General features: G+C 35.9%; 1 protein-coding gene across 1 annotated transcript in view; it reads left to right on the top strand.

Moving 5' to 3' along the window:
• Window positions 1-15,361, top strand: part of LRRIQ1 (leucine-rich repeats and IQ motif containing 1) — a 267,992-nt gene that overhangs the window by 65,965 nt on the left and 186,666 nt on the right. The window contains 2 exon segments of the mRNA XM_006882532.1: window positions 7,881-8,074; window positions 8,692-8,819. Of these exon segments, the coding sequence (XP_006882594.1) occupies window positions 7,881-8,074; window positions 8,692-8,819 (322 nt within the window).

Here is a 15,361-nt window from a genome sequence, read left to right as displayed (position 1 = left end):
CATCATCATAGATGGAGAAAGGATTTAAACTTTTAATTATTTCATCTTACTTGAGTTCACAATCAACAACCAGCCATCTGAAGATCAGAAGGCATAGTCCTTTGGACAAGGCTTCTGTTAAGGACCTCTCCAAAATACTGATGAGAAATAATGTTAGCTTGAAGACTAAGGTGTACCTGATTAAGGCAACGGTCCCTTTTAAATCACTTGCTGTGCATCTGATTGCTGGGCAATGAATAAGAATGACAGTAGAATTGATGCCTCTGAGTTACGGTATTGGGAAAGAATACTGAATAGACTGCAAAAAAAAAATGTCTTAGAGGAGGTACAACCAGAGTATTCCTTGGAGGAAAGGATGGCATAGTTTCTTCTTTCATACTTTGGACGTGTTGCTAGGAGAAGATGTTCCTTGGAAAGGGATATCATGCTTGGAAAGATAGAAGGCCAGCGAAAGATAGGAATACTCCAGCAAGATGAATTGACATGGTGACTAGAGCAATAGGATAGGACAGGATTCAGATCTGTTGCTCATAGGGTAACTAAGTCTTATTTGACTCAACAGCACCTAATAACAACAACAGTAGCCAATAAGTGTGACTGATCTAAGCCATGGCCTTTTCACTTGCTTCTTTTGCATCTGAAAGTGTGACAATGAATGGAGATTACAGAAGAATAGATGCCTTTGCACTGTAGTTGGAGGAGAACTGACTTATCTCATGGACTGCCTAAAGAGAAGTCTGTGTTGGAGGAAGTGCAACCAAGATGCTCCTTAGAGGCAACCTGGTTAAAAGATGGTGAAAATTTGTCTCACACGCTTTGAGCATGGTATCAAGAGGGGGAGAAAGTCCTGGGAAGAAACCCCATACTTAGAAAAGTGGAGGGTCAGAGAAAGTGAAGAAAACTCCCAATAAGACAGACTGACATTGTGACTATCAATGTATTAGTGTATGTTGGATATCATGAGAATGGCACAAGGTTCAGATGCTTTGTTTATACTGTGACTGTGAGTTGTAATTGACTTGAAGGCACCTCACATCAACAGCAGTAGGATACTGGTAGTCTAGGGGGTAAGGATTTTGGTGCCAGCCAACTCAAAGGCATGTGGTTTGAATATACCAGCTGCTCTGCAGGAGAAAGATGGACAATCTCTTGTGCCTCTGAAAATTTGTTGGAGGGTCAAATGAGTTGGTTCCAACTCATCACCACACAGCAACAATAACTAAAAGCAAAAGCCCTGGTGAATTTGTTTATAACGTGCTGAGCTACCAACGGAAAGGGTCAGTGTTTGAATCCACCAGTAACTCTACAAGAGAAAGATGTCCTTTCAAAAGGCTTTTATAGCCTGCAAAACCCGATGGAAAATTCTTGTTGACTTCACAGCAGTGAGATGTTTTGTTTGCTTTGGTTTAGTAGCTAATGGCCCTTATAAGCAAAAGCTCATTGCCATGGAGTACAGGGGAACCCCATCGGGTTTCTAGGGCTGTTAATCTGTGTGAGATTCCATACTGACGTTTCAGTTGAGTTTTCAGCCGAACACCTGGACACTGCCATAGGTGGCATAAATGACTGTTAACCTAAAGGTTGGCAGCTCAAACCTACCCAGTAGTACTGTGGAAGGAAAGACTTGGGAACCTTCTTCTGTAAATAATAATCAAGAAAACCCAGGGAAGCAGTTCTGCCCTTTAACACATATCTTCATCATAAATCCAAATCAAGTGAACTTCAGTCATCAACAATAGCAGCTAAAGACCTATTTAGTCAATTTAGCTTTTATATACACTCATTTATTATGGTCATAGTTATGTATCAATACGTATTGAATTATTCTCTTATTGAAAAACATTTAATTTTCCTGTTTTTTTTTATTTTAAATAATGCTTAGCCCACTACTATAGGCTGTGGTTGTAGATATATTACTGTGTTAAGGATTTCCAGTTGTAGAAATATTAGATCATTATTCTGAGGTTGGAAATGCTTATTCCATGAGATAATCCACCCTAACAGTTATTGAATAGAGTTATTCTAATTTCTCTACAAAAGAATTGAAATGAATTTAAAAATGAAATTTGCTAAATAACTTTATTTCATTGTTACTATCTGGTTAACCACAATAATTATTTCTAACAAATCCCAAAGGTGGAAATATACCTACCATATGTTAGGAAGAGGAAGGGCTACAGAAGGGGAAGAAATGTAGGGAGCTAATGAGAAACTCGCAGCATATGGTTTGTAAGCCATTTGAAGAATGTTGAAGCTTCTTTTTCTCCATAAAAAAAATAAAATTGAAAATATCTCAGTGTCCATTCTTTCCAGTCTGTCTTTCCCTTCACCCACTCCTATCTACTGTTCTTTCGATAACACTTGTCTTATGCAGTATTTTAAGTTCTGTGATTGAGATATTTTACTCACCACAATGTCTTTCAGACTCATCCATGTTGTGTAATGTTTTACAAGTTCAGTATTTTTCTATGTTGCATAATGTTCCATTATGTGAATGTACCAGTTTATATTTTTGTTTGTTGATGGTCACTAGGGCTGCATCAGTCTCTTCACTAATGTGACTTATGTTGTGATTAACATGGGTGTGCGGCCATCTATTTGTCTCACAACTCTGTTTTCATTAGAGTATATTCCTGGTAATGATATTGCTGGTTCAAATGTTTCTATCTCCAAATTTTTGAGGAACCACCAAACTGTACAATTTTGCATTCCTCCTGTGAATTGGATTGAAGCTGGAAGATGGCTTCTCGCATCTTGGCAAGGGTCACATATGGAATGTTTGGTGTTTTTTGGCTATATTTTTGTCTACAAGTGGGTGTCAGCAGATTAGACTTGCCAGATGGGCTGGGGGGTAGCATTTGGGCATGCCTGAATTTAAAAATGTGGTAGTGTCCTTGGGCCTGTGGCACTTGGGCCAAATGTTAATTGATTTGGGGATGAACATTCTTTAAAGTGGCACAGCAGTGTTCTATTTGCTCTACTGAAGTAACTTGGAGTTGCTCTAATGTCTAATGCTGGACACCTGTGCCATAGGTGTGTCAAACACCATAATGGCTACCCATTGTGGGCAGTGTTTGGTGAAGCTCCCAGTTTTAAGACAGGTTTGGAAGCGGGCATGGCATCTACTTCCTAAACAACATGCCTCCGGAAACTATATGAACTTGGACGATAGTTATAGAAAAGCTTCAGGCCTTTTTTCGTAGGGTCACTATGAGTTATGCTTGACTTGATGACAATCAACAACAGTCAGTTGTGTTAGAGAGTTCTGATCCCTGTATCTTCACCAACATTTGTCTGCTGAACTATTTGACAATTAGCAATATGGAAGAGAACATGAGTTATAAAGCAAATTGTGGGCGAGGAAGAGGGCACATAAGCATAATTGAATGAATAAAAAGCCAATCTCTTTGTAAACTTTCACTAAAGCCACAATTAAAAAAAAAACAAATCCATAAAATATTCAGTAATCATTGTTTCCACTGTGATTTCTATCTTGCTTATTCTATTGACATTTTTCATGAAAGTCATTAACTGCTTCATTTCTAAAGCACCTTTTCACCTTTTACTGTGGTGAACTTTGCCTGACACTGTTGGCAATACATTTAATGAAAATAAAAATGCCTTAGATATGTTATATATAATATTTTTATACACAATGACTGCTTCCTTTATCTCTGAGTCCCATTTTCCTTTCCTTTTGTAGTATCTCTCCCAGTTCTGCATTTTCTGTTTCGGCCACCTCTTCCAAGTTGGTTTGGTATTTTTTTTTTTTTTTGGAAAATTTTATGGTACTATTTATTGAAGTTTAATTTACATGCAACAAAAATTACCTGTTGCCACTATTCAGTTGAAAACCATTTTCTTCCACATCTTTTATATTTCACTGGTGTATTACCTACTATTTTATTTTTGCCTTTGGAGTGATTCTTGAAAAGATTTGCAGAATTATTTCTCCATTCTAAATTACTTAATAGAAAACTGTATTTTGTATTATCACTGTAAAACTTATGGGCAATGTGCATGCTTTTTACAAATATTTGACTTATCTAATGGCTTAAAACGTTTCATTAAATAAAAGTTGTTTTGTTTGTTGTTATGTGCCATCGAGTCGCTTGCGACTCATAGCGACCCTATGTACAACAGCTCTAAACTCCGCTCTGTCCTGTGCCAATCACACTGTCTCTGACACTCCCATCCCAATTATCCCAGTCACTGAATTAATTCACCTCATAGAGGGCCTTCCTCTCCTGCGCTGTCCCTCCACCTCCAAAGCATGATGTCCCTCTCCAAGGACTGGTCTCTCCTCACAACATGTCCAAAGTATGTTAGACGGAGCCTCAGAATCCTTGCCTCCAAGGAGCCACCCGGTTTAACCCTTTCCAGGAAAAGTCTGTTTTCCTAGCACTCCATGGTATTCTCAATACTCTTCTCCAGCACCACAGCTCAAAGGCATCAATTCTCCTTCTATCCTCCTTGGTCATTGTCCAATTCTCTGATGCATAACAAGTGATTGCGAAGACCATGGCGTGTATCAGACGCACCTTAGTCTCCAGAGAGACACCATTGTACTTTGGAGAGGTCCCTAACAGCAGACTTTCCATGGCAATGCACCTTTTAATTTGCTGGCTGCTGGTGCCAAGACTGTTGACTACAGAGCCAAGCAAACTAAAGCTGTGTACAATCTCAATCTCTTCACCATCCATCCTGATGCTGCCAATTCGTTCAGTAGTGAGAATCTTTGTCTTCTTGACATTGAGCCTCAATCCATATTGTAGGCTGCAGTCCTTGACACTCTCCAGCAGGCGCTTCAGGCCCTCTTCAGTTTTAGCCAGCAGGGTTGTGTCATCTGCATAACGCAGGTTGTTGATAAATTGTCCACCAATCTTGACCCCACATTTCTCCTCCTAGAGCCCAGCCTCCCGGATAATCTGTTCTGCATATAGGTTGAAAAGGTATGGAGATAGGTTGCATTCCTGGCATACGCCCTTCCCAATTTTGAACCATGCAGTGTTCCCTTGCTCTGTTCTGATGACTGCCTCCTGGTCCAAGTATAAGTTTCCCATTAGAATGATCAAGTGTTCTGGGATTCCCATTCTTCTCAGAGTCAGCCATAGTTTGTTATGATCTACACAGTCAAATGCCTTTGCATAGTCAATGAAACTCAGATAGACATTCCTCTGGTATTCCCTGCTTTCAGCCAAGATCCATCTAACATCAGCAACAATATCCCTAGTACCACGACCCCTTCTAAACCCATCCTGGACTTCTGGTAGTTCTCTGTTGATGTGCTGTTCCAGTCGTTTTTGGATAATCTTCAGTAAAATCTTGCTTGCATGTAAAATCAGTGAGATTGTTCTGTAGTTTCCACATTCTGTTGGGTCACCTTTCTTTGGGATAGGAACAAATATCGATCTCTTCCAGTCAGTTGGCCAAGTGGTCGACATATTATTTTTATATAATTACTAATTTACATAAGTATTTACTTCTAAATTGACTGTTCTTTATATCTTTTTATCAGTTAATCTATATTTATTAGATCTAATTATAAGGTATACTAAGTCCTGAAGTATTTACTATGTAAATATAATGCACTGTAGAGAGTGCGTTGAAGTAATCACGTATTTGTTATTATATTTGGAATCACGAGTGGCATCCCCTTCCTAAACAACATGCCTCTGGAAACTCTGTAAGCTTTGATAAATGACAATAATCATACAAAGGCTTCAGGCCTTTTGCTCATAGGGTCACTATGAGTCATGCTCAACTTGAAGGCAATCAACAACAACATAATGTAATGTAATTATATTTCCTAGATATTGACCTATTGTTATTTTAAATGACCTACTATTAATTTAGTGAAAATTTGGTAAGGCAATTTTATTCTCTGATAATCCTGGATGATTATTTTATTTGTCATAATTTCTGTTTTATAGAAAGTAAAATGCTAATATATTTATTCTATATAAAACTTAAAAATGTGAGATTACTGGCTGAATAGTTATTCTACTAGTCTAACAAGCATTTACCTACTTCTCTTTGATGTAATATATTTTCCTCTGTATTAGAAAAAATAATTTTAACACAAAAGCATTATTTTTATTAGAAATATTTATGTATAATGTTGTCATGTGCCATCGAGTATGTATAATATTAATTTGTTTTATTTGAGCAGAATTATTAGACATCCATCATTTTAAAAAGAAAATTTTCTAGAATTATGTTCTTAAAAAATATTTTTAGAGTATACTCATAACTATGATTTAATTTTTAAAATATGTTCCAGAATTAAGTCTTCCTTTGAGGTCTTGATGTTACTTGATTCTTTCTATTATTTCTTCATCCTTAATAAAAGCCAACGTCCCTCCCTAGAATATAATATATAATTATAAGAACAAGTTTTGTATTTCAGAATAAAATTTTAATTAAAATATGTTAAAATAATTTAATCTTTTAAAAATTAACTATTAGCTTACTTTCAAATATATTTTTTACAGTATGATAAATATTTTGAGGGATTCTGACAAAAAATCAGAATAAAACTAGAGTCTCCAAGATTTAGCTTTAGTGACTCCTATAATCCTCACTGAGGGTGTTCCTTTTGTCACTATTTACTCTAGATCTTAACCTATATTTTCAGATTCTATACATTTTTTATTTATAAAATAAGATTGTCGTCAGGAGATCAGGAAATGTATTACAGTCTCCTGCAAGAAAGCCTGCAGAACAATCTTTCCAGTTACTTGCTATGCTGCTGAAAGCAGAACAGTGAATGAGAATGAGAGAAAAAAAAAAAGTGATGCCTTTGCACTGTGGTGTTGGAGCAGAGTACTGAATATCCCATGGACTTCCAAAAGAACAGATATGTCCTGGAGAAAGTGCAACTAGGGTGTTCCTTGGAAGCAAGGATGACAAAGCTTCATCTCAGATACTTTGGCATGTTGCTACGAAAATGGTATATACCTCGGAGAAGGGCATTTTGCTTGGAAAGGGGATGAGTAGCAAAGTAGAGGAAGACCGTCAACCAGATGATTTGACACACTGACTTCAGCAATGAGCTAGAACGTGTCAGACACTGTGTGAGCTTGGCACAGGATAGGAGAGAGTTCAGATCTGTGGTTGTTGGGGTTGTGAGTTCTACTCAACTTGACAGCATCTAAGAACATCAGTTTAGATAGGATACACTAGTCTAGTATAGAATCTAGATTTTTTTCAATATCATTTATACACTTTTATAGACTTCTTCAGTGTCTATTTCCAATACTAACTTCTGATAACTTCTTTAAACAACTTTCTTGGTTTTTTGTTAGCACTGAGCTATGTAAGTAAGGTTCCTAAACCTGCTTTAATGTGCATTATATAGCATCATATTTATTTTATCATTTATATGGGCAGAGAAAGAGCCACTTAGGACAATCTTGAAATATCTGAAGAATAGGCTAATAATTAATTTGTTCTGTTATGAGAATGTCTACTTTTGATACTTGAAGGTAAATATTTTGGTGATACCAATAAAACCTTAAGCAAAGATTCAGAATTCAAAGACCTTGAAACTGAGTTGGAAACATTTTAAAAACAAATATTTTCTGTCTCTTACATTGAATTCCTACTTGAAAGCAAAACCATGTAGTCTCCTCTTAGTATATATCTTTTACTATATTGTTGACTTTTCAGTTGAAACATCACTATGTCATTCAAAAATATATACTGTAGGTTCAAGTTTAATGATAATGCTTTTCAGGTGAGAAATTTCAGTAAAAATTTGAGATAAGTCTTCATTTGTAATTGTATACAGATGTAACCGAAGAAAAAAAGAAATGCCCTTTTAGATTCTAGAAGACTATGAAACAAGTAATCTTGATTTATTTTTTCTTTTCCCCCAGGAGGTTTAGAATCTTTGAAAAATCTTCAGCAACTAATTCTGGACCACAATCAGTTAATTAGCACCAAAGGTCTTTCTGATACTCCTACAGTTATATACCTGGATTGCTCATATAATCATCTGACTCAAGTTGAGGGCATTGAAAATTGTGGATTACTTCAGATTTTGAAGCTAAAGGGAAATTATCTAAGTGAGGTAATTGCTTTGGATTAGTTGGTTTCTGTGATTATACACTTTGGTAAAAATATAAATTTTTTTAAAAAGTGGAATAATTGAGCTTTTTGGGTTTTTCCCCCTCATCACCTACATTTGATAGGATTTACTTGACTGAATACTTTTCTATTTTAAAAACAGTGTGAATGAAGCACAGTGTGAAACATACTGTATACAAATTTCATATGCACACCACTGTAAAACAAAATGATTTTAAAAAAGAAAAATGTTCAACACAGTCGCACAGTTATATTTTATAAGTAAATGTAATTTACTAACATTTCTATAATATGAAAAAATATTAAATGAAGACTTCTCATTCTTATTTCAGTACATTAATGGACTCAAGTTTATTCTAATAATTCTAATTCAATAATTCTAATTATAGTTAATCATTGTTTTCTATAAAAGAACTAATTAAAGTATTATAAACATATATTAAAATTTTATTTATTCAAAGTATATCGTGCTTTGATTTTGATATTCAATTTACTGTAAAGTTGCTGTTGATTATTTTAGTGGGCTTAATATTTTTTTTTAATTTGGTTAAACCATGCAGTATTTCTTTAGTCTAATGGATGAAGCAAATTTTAATATAGGTTCCCTCATTGGAGAATCATGTCCTACTAAGAGAGTTACACTTGGATGATAACAGCATTTCATCTGCAGAAGCATTTTCATCATATTGGCTGCCTTTACTGCAATGTCTTACTCTCTCTCAAAACAGGTAAAAAAATAATACTTTTCTTAAATAATAAATGCAGAACATGATAGCATAAAATAAATATATAATAACATAAACAACCAGATAAGCTTTTGAGTTTTTCCTAATAAAAATGTGTCATAATAAATTATGAAATGAAGTTATAAAAATGCTTTAGAGAATTAGAAAACTTTTTCCCCTAAAATAGTAGAATATTAGTTGTCAATTGTTTTCATTTTGTTTCAGCTCAAAGGTGCACTTATAGAGAGTTCTCTTGGTAGTTTGTTTATATTTGTAAAGAATATAGCCCTTGAAAAATGCAGGAGGTAGTTAATTTAATTCAGAAGGATGTCTCATTCTCTCAAATGGTACTTATTAAGGCCTGGAAGAACGATTTTTAAACTGCTCTCAACTTGCATGTCTTTTTTGTAACTGTTAAGATTGATTTAAATTTGATTTCCCTAAGGATATAAAGTAACACTTAAAAAAATATCTTAACAGTAAATTGAAATGGGTACCTGCTACAGAAGATGCATTTGAGACCACCAAACATCTGGATCGTTGTAGAGAATAACTGTCTAAAACCAAAACAGGAGCACTATCTGTGTGTATATCCCTCAGTTTAATAATTTCATTGAGATCTATTCACTCTAACAGGGTTAATTTGTTCATCAAAGGCACATGGAATAGGGGAACGGAACCACCTTTAATAAGAAGTTCCTCTTCTGAATTCTCCAATTCTTGCAAAATAAGTGAACAAGGACACTGGTTTTAATGCATATGTATTTATTTAAAATACATCTAAAATTAACTTTCTCTTTCCATATTTGTTTCTGTTCTCTAAGGTGCATGCTCCAATGATTTTATCTATTAAATTTTGAAAAATTGAAGATTGAATCTGCATTCAAAATTTTCTTAAATTCTTTTAAAATCTAAAATATGAAAATTCATGAATATTTAAACAGACATTTATTCTCAGAGCCAGCGACATCAGATAACACTGTTTAAGTAAATTTGAACCCTCTACAAATCCACTGGATCTATTCAGAATATTTACCAGGCAGAAAATAAAATTAAAAATAAAATTTCAAGCTATGTTTTGGGTATAAAAGATAAATCATTGAGTCATTAGTTTGTATTATAGAAATAACTTTTCAACTATATTAAATGAATGTGTTTAATGAAATTAACATAAAACTGGCATAATGTGATAGGTCAGTGACTTTATTCCAGTTATAAGGGGAGAACTATGACAGTCTCCACCTGTAAAGGTTTATTGCCTCAAAACTTTGGTGTAGGATCACAATGAATTAGAACAGATTTAAAACAGTAAGTACTATCTTAGGGTGTACAAAAATGAGTAATATACAGCCTTACACTGAAAGAACTTACAAGACTGTATGAACTTTGTCTTTTAAGTTTGTCTACATGAACAAAACAAACAAGTAGAACTATTGTACATGCTATTTTAAATATTTTAATAACACTGCTTTTTATTTGAATATGTACTTTCTGGGATTTTGACAAATCTACTGCCAAGGATGTCTTTAAAGTGCTCGTGAGCAAGGTTGTCACTTCGAAGATTAAAATATACCTGATCATACCCATGGCATTTTTTTAGATTTAATTTTAATTTTTTCTACAAGTTTATTTACAAAATTTAAATAAAATTTGAACAAATTCTTTCAATTTCCTTCACCAACTCACTCATCAAATTGTACAACCCAATGATTAATCCTCCCTTCCCCCACACATCCACATCCCTCTGCTTCCAGACTCTCCCACCCATCCTGGATCCTTATACTCATTTTACAATAATAGTTTTATACAATATTTATCCTTGTGGGACTGAGTTAGTTCACTCAACATAATGCTCTCCAGTCCCTCCCAAGTTAGGTAATAATTTACAAAATTATTGCTTCTGTATCCTGCGTAGTATTCCATTGTCTGAATGTACCATAATTCCTCAATCCATTCATCTGTGGTTGGACATTTGGGCTGTTTCCAAGTTCTTGTGATGGTGAACACTGGTGTACAAAATTCCATTTGTGCCTCAGTTCTGATTGCTTTATATGAATATGAAGGTTGGACAATGAAAATAAGGAAGAAGAAAGGAGAATAAATATCATGCAGCTGAGTGGTTGCTGAGGATTACGGAACAATGGGTTACCAAAAGAACGAACAAATCTGTCTTGGAATGAGTACACCATAGTGTTCATTAGAAGTAAGGATGGTGAGACTTCGTCACACATGCTTTGGGCAGTTATCCGGAGGGACCAGTCCCTGGAGAAAGGCATCATAGTTGGCCGAGTAGAAGGTCAGCACAGGAGATGAACCTCAACGAGATGCACTGATGCAGTGACTGCAACGACGAGTCTATGCACAATAGAGATTATGAGGATGGCTCAGGGTTAGTCAGCACTTCATTCTGTTAAACATAGGATTACTGTGAGTCAGAGCTAACTCCACAGCACTTAACAGTGATAATACCATCAGCAGTAGAATGCAGTCATCTGACATAGTGTTATCACTTCGGCGCTGGCTTTTTTAGACCCATATCCCGTTTGAATTTTGTTAAATTCAAAGTTTTAACAGGCTTTTGTTTTAGGGTTTTTTTAATTATTATAATGATGAAATAGAATGAAAATATGGGTGACTTTGTATTGTAAACCTGACAGTAACCCCAATTGCCGTACTTGACAAATTGGCTTTAAAATTATATATTTTTACTTTTATTTCTGCTACTTTCATCACCAGATTGTGCCCATATGCTTTCTTTCCAACAAATGAACTACACATGAAGAATGATATTTAGTATATATTATTTGAAATACTTGTTTATCCTGATTTCTTCTTTTTATGAGAACATAATGAGTGTTTTAAGTTTGGTTCACTGCAGTTCAAACTTAGACCCTCCAACTTCAGACGACTTTCTCTGTCCAGTTAGACTCTAAGTAGGAGCAGAAAGTGGAAACTATTACCCTTTGGCTGCTCATTGTACAAATCTTTTGCTTTTTGTCGTCTTTGAAATTTATATCTTTTTTATGCCCAGGGCTAATGTGACTAGGTCAAGTGGTATTAGGTTTTCACTAATGTCCTTTGTCTTTCTGGTTTGAATTTTCTTAGAAAAAATATACACAGAATGTCAGTGAAAGGAACAGTTAGAATTGGTTCTTTTTTCTTCTTACTCTTTTTCAGAGTCTGCTATTAGGTTTCCTGCGTTCTAATGAATAGTCATAAAGGCAAATGAATAACTAGTTTTCTTGGTTAAAATGTAAAAAATAAATCAATTAAAATGCATGTGGGGTTTTTTTTAAAGGTTATTGCTCTTCAGTCTTTCCTAAGTTACTGAAAAGATAAAATATTTGTAAAAAAGGTACTTGTCCAAGCCATATATTTCTATACATAAACTGATTATTAAAAACTAATTTTTAATTCTAAAACATCATTTGTTATCTCCATTTAATGATTCTATGTAATCTCTCATTCTTTCATGGTGGTGAAGTCAATTCCACTCATAGCACTCAATTAAGTTTCCAAGGATATAAATCTTTGCAGGAGGTTGCTCATTTTTTCTAACCTATATGAAACCATTTTTGTTATAGCTTTTAAAAAATGAGATAATTTTAAAAAGAGAAAGTATATTTTTAATTTTATATTGGTTTACATACAAAATAGAAATTGTGTTTTATTTACAAACATTGTGTTCATGCATTCCTCCATTCACTTTGTGTCACATTATCATTCCCATACATTGTGTTTTCTAAAATTAATCACCATTGATCCATGCCCATCATTACCCGACATTTTCAAGTATTTACTGGATCTTTCCTGATCCTTCATCCCCCTTGCTCTGCCTACCAAAGTATGTGGTTTTGAAATTTCTCCCCACCCACCCTCAGTCCCCCTTCTTTCTCCCTTTCCCTTTTTGGAATTATCTTACTAGTAATATGTATTTTCACAATGCATGAGAAATTCTATTGTGAAAGCTAACATAACTAGTACATTACTTTTACTCTTCCCATGTGCTCATTGGAAAGAAAATTATTTGAGATTATAGAGATACTGAAGCTAAAGATTGGGAATGAGTCTAAGGATAAAGATTGTCATTGTTAGGTGCTGTTGAACTGAGTATAATTCTTATAGACCCATTTGACCTGAAACCTGCCCTATCCTGTGCCATCCTCATCATCTTTGACACATTCTATTGCTGAAGTCACGGTGTCAATCCATCTTGTTGGGGATTTTCTTCCCTTTGCTGACACTGTATCTTTCTAAGCATTATATTCTTTTCCAGGGAATTGTCTCACCTAACTACATATACAGAGTATGAAAGATAAAGCTTTGCCATCTTTGCCTCCAAGGAGCACTCTGGCTCCACTTAACCGAAGACATACCTGTTTGTTCTTTTCAGTACTCTTCTTCAACACCACAACTCAAAGAGTTATGTTGTCGTTGTTACATGCAGTCGAGGCGCTTACGACTCATAGCAACCCTATGAAGAGCAGCCCTAAACACTGCTCTAACCTGGGCCAGTCCCACTGCCTCTGACACAGCCATCCCCATCACCCCAGTCACTGAATCAATCCACCTCCTAGAGGGTCTTCCCCTCCTAAACTGTCCCTCCACCCTCCCAAGCATGATGTCCTTCTCCAATGACCTGTCTCTCCTTACAACATGTCCAAAGTATGTCAGACAAAGCCCCAGAATCCTTGCCTCCAAGGAGCAGCCTGGTTTTACCCTCTGCAGGATGAATCTGTTTGTTTTCTTGACAGTCCGTGGTATATTCAATACTCTTCTCCAGCACCAAAGTTCAAAGGTATTGATTCTCCTTCTATCCTCCCTAGTCATTGTCCAACTCTCTGATGCATAACAAGTGACTGCAAAGACCATAGCCTGTATTAGACACACCTTAGTCTCCAGAGTGACACCATTGCTCTCCAGTACCCTGGCAAGGTCCCTTATAGCACACTTTCCCATTGCAATACATTTTTTGATTCCCTGGCTACTGGTGCCAAGAGTGTTGATCATGGAGCCAAGCAGACTAAAGTTGTTAACAATCTCAATCTCTTCACCATCCATCCTGATGCTGCCAATTGGTCCAGTGGTGAGAATCTTTGTCTTCTTGATATTGAGCCTCAATCCATACTGAAGGCTACAGTCTTTGACCCTCTGCAGCAAGTGCATCAGGTCCTCCTCAGTTTCAATAAGCAGGGTTGTGTTGTCTGCATAACGCAGGTTGTTAATAGATCTTGCACCAATCCTGATGCCACACTTCTCCTCATAGAGCCCAGACTCTCGGATAATTTGTTCTGCATACAGGTTGAAAAGGTGTGGAGATAGAACACATCCCTGGTGTACACATTTCCCAATTTTGTTTCCCTGCTCTGTTTGGCGACTACCTCTTGGTCCAAGTATAGGTTTCACATTTGCATGATCAAATGTTCTGGGATTCCCATTCTTCTCAGAGTCAACCACAGTCTGTTATGATCCACACAGTCAAATACCTTTGCATAATCAATGAAACACAAATATACCTTCTTCTGGTATTCCCTGCTTTCAGCTAAGATCCATCTACATCAGCTACAATATCCCTAGTACCATGACCCCTTCTAAACCCAGCCTGGACTTCCGGCAGTTCTCTGCTGATGTGCAGTTCTAATAGTTTTTGGATGATCTTCAGTAGAATGTGGCTTGCATGTGAAATCAATGACACTGTTCTGTAGTTTCCACACTCGGCTGGGTCACCGTTCTTTGGAATGGGAACAAATATAGCTCTCTTCCAGTTAGTTGGCCAAGTGGTTATTCTCCAGATTTCTTGGCACAACTTGGTGAGCACATCCAGGGCAGCATCTGTTAGCTGAAATACATCAATTGGTATACCATCGATTCCTGGGGCCTTGTTTTTTACCTATTTCCTTCAAAGCAGCTTGAACTTCTTCCTTCATCACCAGAGGCTCTTGCTCATGTTATTTCTTTAAATGAATATGAATATGAATATGGGGGAAATTTGCTGCCAGCAACCTGACTAAAGTGCCTAAGAGCAAGAATGACAATTCTGACTTGACTCCTACTTCATAGCACCTAACAATGATAATACCATCAGAAGTAGCATGCAATTATCTTACATAGTGTTTTCTCTTATACGGTGGTTTTTTTAGACCCATATCCCATATGAATTTTCTAGTATTTTTTTATTATAATGATGAGACAGAATAAAAATATGTGACTTTATATTACCTCCTATGCATTTGGAAGTTGGACAGTGAATAAGCATGGCAAAAGAAGAATGAATATCTTTGATTTGTAGTGTTGAAGAATACTGAATATCCTGTGTACTGACAAAAGAACAATCCTGTTTCCTTGTTTGTCTTAACTTGGAGCTCTGTTAAAACGTGTCCACCACGAGTGAGCCTTTTGATATTAGACACACTGGTGGCATAGATTTTAGTATCACAGCAATCCACAAATTGCCTCAGTACAGCAAACTGACAGACATGTTCTGTATTAACAAGAGTAAGTTATACACATGGACTTCACCTGATGGTATGCATAGGAATCAGATC

The sequence above is a fragment of the Elephantulus edwardii genome, unplaced genomic scaffold, assembly GCF_000299155.1.
Source record: "Elephantulus edwardii isolate Elephantulus edwardi_28Jun2011 unplaced genomic scaffold, EleEdw1.0 scaffold00021, whole genome shotgun sequence".
Classification (NCBI taxonomy): domain Eukaryota; kingdom Metazoa; phylum Chordata; class Mammalia; order Macroscelidea; family Macroscelididae; genus Elephantulus; species Elephantulus edwardii.
This window is presented reverse-complemented; position numbering and strand designations above follow the sequence as displayed.